We start from the raw sequence: 9,198 nt of genomic DNA, 5'->3' as shown, positions 1-9,198 counted from the left end.
CTTTGACCTTTTTTCTCGTATAAATCAACTGAAATTTTGAAACAAAAAGTGACGTTGAACTGAAAAATGAAACTCTTCATTTAGAAAACGTCAAAATGTTCTGGCAATTTCAAAACTGTTCTTTCCTCCCACGTTTCTAACTGGGAGATTCGTTGAAACCAAACTTTTCCCGTGAACAGCTTCGGTTTGGACAAATCAGCATTTTCCATAGAAAAATCTTTTCTATGGAACATCCCCAGCCAGCTCTAGACAAGGCCTTCGAAGGGAAAGGCTCCGGAGCCTGTTCCCTGTCCTCTGAGACCGTACACTCCCCGTTGGCTCTCAGTTGCAGTAGAGAGATCATTTTGCAAAGCCCTCTGAGACCATGCTGAGGGATGCTATACAAACGCATCCTGTCGTATAGGTGACATCCGCCCAGCCCTGCAGCGCTCACTCTTACTCTTGCATTTCCTTTAAGTTCCCCTGTCAGCGCAAACCCAGCCTGCGGTATTTCAAAAACTCCCCCAACGTTGGGCATCCTATTTTGACTTCTCATTGAAGGCGAGACCAGGAAGGAAATGATACAGAACTGGCCGCATCTTTTTTTCCATTCAGCGTGCGGAGACATCAGCTCTTTGAATTCTCACCTTGACCGTCTCTGACTCACCCTTTTGTCCAAGACCACAGACTCTGTGATGTGGCTTCGCTTGTTGCATTTTTATTTAAATGAGGCCAGTAAAAAGCACCACTGCACCGTCAGGGCTTTTTATAGCCTGCATCGTCAAATCTTTCCGAAATCCAATTCAAGACAATACGCATTCTTTCCATTTCCACTTCTGAAATAATGCAGCCGTTGGAACTGGGGGCATAAAATGCCAGATGATGCAAATGAACCAGATAAGAACGGCTATGCTTCCTTGGTCCCTATGTTCCTTCAGAAAGCATCACATGGAGCAGCAGCATTGTCTAGTAGGCCAGGCGCTGTATGAGGACTCAGGAGACCTGGGATCTATTCCAAGCTCTGCTACTGACCTGCTGGGTGTCCTTGGAAAAATCGCTTAGTCGTGCCATGACTCAGTTTCCCCATCTGTACCATGGGGATAATAGCACTGCCCTCCCTCACAAGCGGGTTGTAAAGATCCATACATGAAGAACTGTGAGATGCTCAGATACTAAGGCAGATGCCTTGCATCTGAAGAAGTGAGGTTTTTACCCACGAAAGCTTATGCCCAAATAAATCTGTTAGTCTTTAAGGTGCCACCAGACTCCTTGTTGTTTTTGTAGATACAGACTAACACGGCTACCCCCTGATATCAGATACTACGGTAATTGGGGCCAGACGAGTATCTAAGACAGGGACTGCCTTTCACTGTGTGACTGTGCTGCGCCTGGCACGATGGGATCTCAGCTGGAACCCTTGTGTGTTACTACAATAGTCACTGCTGTATTTCTTTGTTTATTACAGCCTGGCAAAATTCCAGCCTGCTTTTCACCAGAAGCCAGTCATTATTTTTTGATGGATGAGTAAAATGTCATTCCTTTTTCCATCTACATCATAGTCAAAGCAACCCAAGCAATTCTGGGCCTGAGCTAGGCAATTTTGCAAAGCCAGTTCATTTTCAGCTATTTGCATGGTGGAATAGGCTCAGAACTGGAGCGGGAAGTCTAACAGATTTCCCAGTTCACTGGCAAATATGGGGGGGAAAATTGTTTCAAGCCAAACTAAACACAAAATGTTTCAAAATTTTCTGCAAATCAAAAAGTTAAAAAAAAAAATCATGGTGGGTGGAATGAAATATTTTGTTTCTGACCACTTTTATACATTTTTGATTTTTTTTTTAAATAAAATTCACGCAAAAAGGGACAAAGTTGTTTTTGAACCGAAAAAGCAAAACGTTTCGAGTTTTTCTGAATGTCTTTGTTTGTTTTCGATCAAAACCATTTGGCAAAACAGGCACAAATTTGCCGAACGGTCGATGTCACTGAATCAGTATCGTTCACCAGCCAGAAGTTTTGGATGAAAAATTTCAACCAGCCTCACTCACGACACCCCCCTCTTGGGCCTCACTCCCCAGCACGTGCAGTCCTTTGCCCCCAGGCGACATGGGTGCAGAACCCTACCATTCCAGTCAAATAAAGCGGGACAACCATTTTGCATTGGCATAAGTGATGGCACTAGGACCAGGTCAGTCAGTGTGGTGATGGACATTCAGCGCCCCTGTGCTGTTTCCGTGAGTCTGAAGGAAACGGGATCCTCTGACCTTACTTCAGCATAACACAAGCGATAACTTCCTGCTGGACACACAAGTTAAGGCCCTGATCCTGCCCTGAAAACCGCCTGGTCAGACTCCTGCACCCAGGTGGACTCCCATGATTTTAATGGGGTTCTGTGCAAACAGAGATTTACCCAGGCAACTCTCAGTGCAGGTTCAGGGCCTAAAACGAGCAGACAGCAGCATGGGGCCATCACGGCTTCTGCTCATTTAACACCAATGAGAACCAGACAAGGTGGGTGACGGTTTCAATGGGATAGTCCGTCTCTTTGGGTCCGCAGCCCCCACCGCCTGCCTCCTCCCAGAGCCGGTTTCAGTTCTAGGCGCTTCGAAGTTATGGATCTGATGTGAGCAAAAGACATATTTGTAATGGGTGGTGTGTGTGTGCGTATGTGTGTGTCTCTTTCTGTCTGGGAGAATCAACATACTGCAGTGTTAGAAAGACATCGTGTGCTAGGTCTAGGGTGCCCAGATGTCCCTATTTTATAGGGACAGTCCCAATATTTGGGGCTTTTTTTTTTATATGGGCTCCTATTTCCCCCCACCCCCGTCCCGATTTTTCACACTTGCTGTCTGGTCACCCTAGCTAGGTCCCAGTTGCTGCTGATCGTTATTAAAAACCAGGAGGGCAATTTGGAGCTAGCAGAAATAATCCAGCACCTTCAAATAATGGGGCGATCTACTCTTGGAAATACCAGACATGCCCCATCCAGCGTGATTTCTGTGCAAATACTTGCCAGTGGTACCTATCACCACCACAGCCTATCCCCCAGGGAGGCGTTCACTGCCCATGTTATTGGACTCTTTTGTAGTCTAGTAGACAGCAGCCCTTGAGCTGGGGTTGCAGGACGGTAATTATTTACTCCTACAGACATGCCGCTTGTCAGATACCTGCTCTTGTCTTCCATGGGTAAAATCCTTCAGCATTTTTTAGAGCATTTACCTTTAGAATTGAGAAAACGGAACATCTCCTATTATAGGCTCAGAGAACTTAAGAGATCCCCATGCTTTGATATAGTCTTAGCATGATCTCTAACAAGGCTCCGTTACAGAGCATGAACCTTATGAAGATTAATTCATTTGAATTCTAAGTGTCCAGTTTATTTTGTAGCCGAGGACGAATGGAGGTTAATCACTATACCCTGTTTTATCTCTGCAGTGTTGGGAGCACAGTTATCTCTGTACCCGACTCAGCAATTCCTGTTTGTCGAAATTAGTGCTACGGCAAAGATCCCCTGTTCTTCCAAAGAAAAACTGGAAGGAGGTGGCATTTCGGTTTATTGGTACAGGAGAAGAGAAGGTGAGGGGCCCACCTGCATCAAGAAATGCTTAAATGATCAAAATGTAAGTAAGTTTGCCTGCAAACCCGAGACACACGGCATGACACTGGAAATCTACAATGTCCAGCAGAACGAATCTGGTGACTATTACTGTGCTGTTAAAACCAGCAGCTATCTGATTTTTGGCAATGGATCCACACTGATTGTTGGAGGTAAGGAAAGATAATGGTGTAACGCAAGGGGAAAAGTGATCGGCAATGCTGAGATGTTAAAAAAAAAACCCTGGAAAATGGAACAACATAGTACCATTTTCAAAGCTGAAATGGCTGAAAAGGGGAAACTAAGCTGAAAAATGACAACGAAACAGAGCTGCTAAGAAGCCGATTTTGCAGTTTTGGGGGATTCAATTAAAAATGTTCAATGGTCAAAGATGACAGAGTTTATTTTAAAGAGCTCCTGAATAATAATAATAAACCCACCTAGCACATACCTAGTGCTTTCCACCAGTAGATCTCAAAGCATTTTAGTTTTACTCTCAGCACTATTTATAGCTGCCAAACTGGGGATGTTTCTGACCTAACAGCCATGAATGCATTTAGCCAAATTTATCCTTTTCTTTTTGCAGAATGTTTGACTTTGAATCAATCCCCATCTCATGAGATTAACATTCCTAAAATCCGGTCAGTTACACCCGTGTAATTGTATTGATTTCAGTGGAAGTGTACAATTGTAACAAAGTAAAATTGGTGCCCTTAATTAGATAATAAACAGCCGGCAGGTCTGTTGTGAGTCAGACACAGGATGGAACAATAAATTCTCTGCTCTATTCTGCTCAGACAGCTACACCACCGGCAGCTGGGTTTTGCTTCTTGCTCCATCTCTCCCTGGTCTCATCTCCACTGGGACGGTTGATCTGGCTTGCATTATCCATGGAGTTTCCAACCCAGTCCAAATTTCCTGGAATATTTCTGGGGATTGGCAGGAACAAGCACTAATGCGATCACTGAAAGCAAAGGATGGATCCTTAATGCTCATAAGTCACATTAGCATCCCGAAGGATGCCTGGACCAGTGCGAAAATTCTCACCTGTGAAGTCAAATTCAACTCTTCTGGCACCAGTGTGAAGAAAAGTGCCAGGTATATTGAACGTGAGTGATTTTATATTTGCTTCTGGAGTTAGAGGGGAGTAAGATCTAAGCTATAGCCATGGGAGGCGCCCTCAGTCAAAGCTGCTTTGAAATGATAAATTAAAAAAATAAATAATTTGTCATCACGGAAAGCTAGAATGTATGAACCTTTTAGTTAATTAGGTGCAGAGAGACTTGCAAGGAACTTTGAGAAGGGAAAGAAGAGGCAGTGCAAGAAAACGCCACTCTTCTTTCTGAGGCCATGTCTACACTAGGAGTGCTTTGCTGGTGTCGAAATACCAGTTTGCTAGACGGGATAGCTCAGTGGTTTGAGCATTGGCCTGCTAAACCCAGGGTTGTGAGTTCAATCCTTGAGGGGGCCACTTAGGGATCTGGGGCAAAATCAGTACTTGGTCCTGCTAGTGAAGGAAGGGGGCTGGACTCGATGACCTTTCAAGGTCCCTTCCAGCTCTAGGAGATAGGATAGGATACTGGCAAAGTGCTTCCGGTGTGGGTGCCGCTACACCAGGAAAGCTGTGCTTTGTACTGGTCTAGCAAAGCCACTCCCACGAGGGAACAGGCAGCACTAGTAAAAGCCTACAGTAGGAGCCCCTGTCAGTGAGGGATCACACCTCTTCACATCTCGACGGGAATAGTTTGGTCGGCAAAAGTCTGTAGTGGCCTGAACCAATGTGCACAAAAAGCCCATGTGCGAAGTATGTTCCACGGTGAAATAGTACCAAATATCCCTGGGAGAGGTGCTCTCATGGGGCACAGAAGGGAGAGGAGTGGCAGAAGCTGCAGAGTAGGTTCTGGGAACAGGCTAAATCACTGACCCAAGGGAATATTATTCATTGGCCTAATGAAAAGGGAGAGTGAAATGGATCGAAGGCTCCTGCTGGCTTGTTCTGCAGAGCTAAAAACTCAGGGTGAAACGTTACACGGTAGAGCTGGTGGGGAATTTTTCAATTAACCTTCTTGTGCCAAGAAGTGTCAGTTTGTCAAAACCAAAACAGTTCAGGAGAGAGGGTCAGTTTGGACAAACCTCTCGTCTTGACCAACTTTTGGAGGAAAGCTTCAAAATCGTGGAAATGTCCCTTTCTACGTTGCTGCACCGGAAAGTTTCAGTTTTTCAGGGGAAACCTTTTTGTGGAGACGTTTTAGTAAATTCAGACTAAAAATAGGTTAAGAAGAAAAGGTCAAAATTGAAACCAAATATTTTCAATGACCCAAACCCGGGGTTTGTTCCTTTGTTTGTTTTGGATTTTTGGGTCACAGAAATTTGAGATACCGACTTTTTCTCCCGATTTGGGACGGGAACATTTTTCAATGTCTGGAGAATATTCAGGGGACTGGCAAACCGTGTTCTGCCCAGCTCCGTACACGCTGTGCAATCATGACCGTCTCTACTCAAGTGAGCCAGTTGTGTCTGCTTCCTCCCCAGGCTTTGACAATGGATGCTTTCAGTACGCCGTTCCCCTGGCAGTAGGGGGAGCCCTGGTGCTGTTGATGGTGTCTCTGAGCCTTGTTTGGATTTGCTGCCCTTCCACTCGAGGTAATGACCACAGCTCATCCCAGAAACTCCTGCAGAGCGAAATCCCATTCCCATGCTTCACCCCAGGGCATTATTAGCTCCTGGGATGACTGAACACACTGTATATTAGACAAACCCCTGTCAGGGATGGTCTAGATAATACTTACTCCTGCCACGAGTGCAGGGGACTGGATTAGATGACCTCTCGAGGTCCCTTCCAGGCCTATAGTTCTATGATTCTATTTGTCACGCTGCCTGATCTCAGTAGCTTTGTTTTCCGAGGGTCTGATTCTCCACTGCCCTGCAGCTTGTCTGATTCTCTGCTCACTCCGCTGCTGTGAATCCAGCCAACCCCGCTAAAGTCACTGAAATTACATGCGTGCCAAACGGGTGTAAAGGGGTAGGGATTCGGGCTCCTGGGATGGTCATGTAACCCTGTGCAAGGTGGGTTTGAAACGCTACCGGATCAAAGCAGTGCTGATCGACTCCGATCGGTGCCGCTGACTGCACGGGGTGCAGGGCAGACCGAATCAGGCCCAACCTCTGGAACTTGTTTCCCACCTCTGGAGAAAGGTTTGATTTTGGCGATGAAGGGAGGCGATGGACCCATGGACCTGCTGTGGGTGGAGGGGACTGTTTTCAAAAGTGACCGAGGGCCAGATTTTCAACGGTCTTTAGGCACCTAGAGACACAGAGAGGCGCCTCATGGGATTTGCAAACGCACCCAGGCATCTAAATCCCACTGACCCCCATGGGAGTTTGGCACCTCACCTGCTGCGATGCTTTCAGAAATCCCAATAGGCGCCTATCTGCATAAGCACCTTTGAAAATCTAGCCCTTGTGAGCATTGAGACTTAGTCCAGGTCTCCACTTGGAAGGCTTTACTGGTGCAGTCACATCCCTATGGCAAAGCGCCCCTAGTGGGAGCAAAGCTTTGTTTTTACTAGTACAGATTATTCCAGCTCCCCCACGTGAGAAAAGCTACACTGGGAAAAGTGCAGTTTTGCTGATACAACTAAGTCTACACTGGGCCGTCTGCCAGCACAGCTGCGTCAGGCAGGGCTTACATCTCTTTGTACCCCTGCCCGACAATGAGGCTGGCAGAAGTCTGTAGTGTAGACCTGGCCCAAGTCCCAATGACTTTCAATGAGACCAGCTCTCCCAAGGGCAACGTTTTCAAAAGCACCTAAAGGACGTAGGTCCCAATGGGAGTTAGGCACCTAAATCTTTCTGAGGATCTGGTCCTTCCCTTAGGTGCTTTTGAGCAAGTTATTCCTGGTCCATATTTTGTCAAGTTTATCGGTGCTAAATCTCTGAATATAACCATCTGTCTGTTTGCCCTATGCTGGGCATGGCGGAGCAATGCCCCCACACTGCGCGGGGGCCCCATTAGTCTGTATGCTCCTTTTGGGGGAAATGCCAATGGAACAGGACCTTACAAATGTCTCTGTCTGTGTCAGGATTCCAGGCCTGCAGCTCAGCATCGCCAGCCCCAGAGGAGCACCAGGTACGGCGTGTTACCAGCTTTCTCTGTCGCTGCCCGTCTCAGACATTTCAAATGCTCCCATTCACTTAGGGGCCTAAATGGATTGATCCATAAAGTGGCTTTAATGGCAATAGTAGCAGAATGGGGGTGGGGGAGGGAACTGGGCTCTATCTCAACTCTGTGTGTGATGTTGGGCAAGTCCCCAAATGGCTCTGTGCCTCAGTTTCCCCATCTGTAAAATAGGGAGAAGCAGGGGAATTCTGGGAGGTTTCATTCATTGGTTCCAGTTGTAAGATCTTCAGGGCAGAGTCTGTCTCATGAGATGAGCAGGTCATTAGCCCTTAACAGAGAGAGGAAAGATGGCCCAATGGTTAGGGTACTAACCTGGGACTTGGGAGACCTGGTGTCAATTCCGCTACAGATTCCCCATGTGACATTGGGCAAGTCACTTAGCCTCGGTGTGGCTCAGTTCCCCTCTGTAAAATGGGGAAAATAACCCTGCCCCACAAGGGGGCGGGAATAAAGACATTAATAATTGAGGTGCTCAGATACTAGAATAATGGGGGGCCAGATAAGGACCATAAAGAGAGAGAAATAATATTTTAAAGCTCTTTGAAATTTGCAAAGGAAAGGCCCTGTAAGAGCAAAGTTTGTCACTAACCAACTTCTTAAAGTCAGACTCCAGGGACGGTTTCCACTTTGACAAAACACCATGGATAGGGAAGGCAGAGGCGGAAGAGGGAATTTTTAATAAGGTCTGGGGAGGGTAAGCTCACTTGGATGGTCAGTCCTGTCACAGTTGATACCAATACAGGAGGGGGGGTTCATTTTCCTGACTGTCACCATGCAGGATGGGCTCGTATACTGTCAGCTGGATTTTGATTCGAGGCAGCGTGGCCGGAGCACGATGGAGCGACCGGCGAGAGGGAAGAGTGAAAAATCCTGACCTACCTGGTACAGGGGGATCTGAACTGGCAAACAGACTGCTGATCCGAACGGGATGAGCTGGATCCTTCCTGGCTCCCAGGTCTCGTCTAGGCTCAATCTCTGCACCGATCGAGCAAAACCAAGTTAGTTATGTTAGTGTAGGGACGCGGCTTTACAGCTAATTAAAAGGTATTGGGGTTAGTTATATTGTTCCTGTACAAGCCATGCCAATAAACACCATTTGTAACTGTGTACACACTGGGGCTTGCATAGATTTAACACAGTCGTTTCCCCTGATTTAGTTAAACTGGTTCACAAATGGGATGGTTAGATCCCCAGCTGGTATCAGCGGTTATAGCTCCATTGCTCTCAGTTCACACCAGCTGGGAATCCGGCCCAGCCTGTAAATTAGCCTCTTTTTCTTTCAGTCTTGAATTACTGCTGGGAACTCAGCCAACCGGCCTTTACTCTCCTGCTGTACCACTAGTAATTCCCACGGGTTTGCTATGGGGTTGTGTGTCATATACAACACGTGCCTGCAAAGCCACAGAAGTACTGGCGTGGGGTCTATATGTGTCGTGCATCATTGTGA

The 9,198-nt window shown here is 46.7% G+C and overlaps 1 protein-coding gene across 1 annotated transcript; it reads left to right on the top strand.

Moving 5' to 3' along the window:
* The first annotated feature begins 3,125 nt into the window (after window positions 1-3,125).
* Window positions 3,126-8,625, top strand: LOC112122494 (immunoglobulin kappa light chain-like). The gene is made up of 6 exons (XM_026656241.1): window positions 3,126-3,162; window positions 3,412-3,744; window positions 4,369-4,680; window positions 6,104-6,214; window positions 7,654-7,700; window positions 8,530-8,625. The coding sequence occupies exons 1-6, from the start codon at window positions 3,126-3,128 to the stop codon at window positions 8,623-8,625; spliced, it is 936 nt and encodes a 311-aa protein (XP_026512026.1).
* Window positions 8,626-9,198: the final 573 nt, after the last annotated feature.

Source organism: Terrapene carolina, unplaced genomic scaffold (assembly GCF_002925995.2).
Source record: "Terrapene carolina triunguis isolate 2854851 unplaced genomic scaffold, T_m_triunguis-2.0 Scaffold227, whole genome shotgun sequence".
Taxonomy (NCBI): domain Eukaryota; kingdom Metazoa; phylum Chordata; order Testudines; family Emydidae; genus Terrapene; species Terrapene triunguis.
The sequence above is the reverse complement of the archived record's forward strand: the minus strand, read 5'-3'. Positions and strand labels throughout refer to the sequence as shown.

Excerpts from the sequence above, each read along its gene's own strand:
- LOC112122494 (XM_026656241.1), top strand. The coding sequence starts at position 3,126 with ATGCCGCTTGTCAGATACCTGCTCTTGTCTTCCATGG. Across the intron at positions 3,163-3,411 it reads CCTGCTCTTGTCTTCCATGG|TGTTGGGAGCACAGTTATCT; the intron begins GTAAAATCCTTC and ends TTATCTCTGCAG. Across the intron at positions 6,215-7,653 it reads TTGCTGCCCTTCCACTCGAG|GATTCCAGGCCTGCAGCTCA; the intron begins GTAATGACCACA and ends TGTCTGTGTCAG.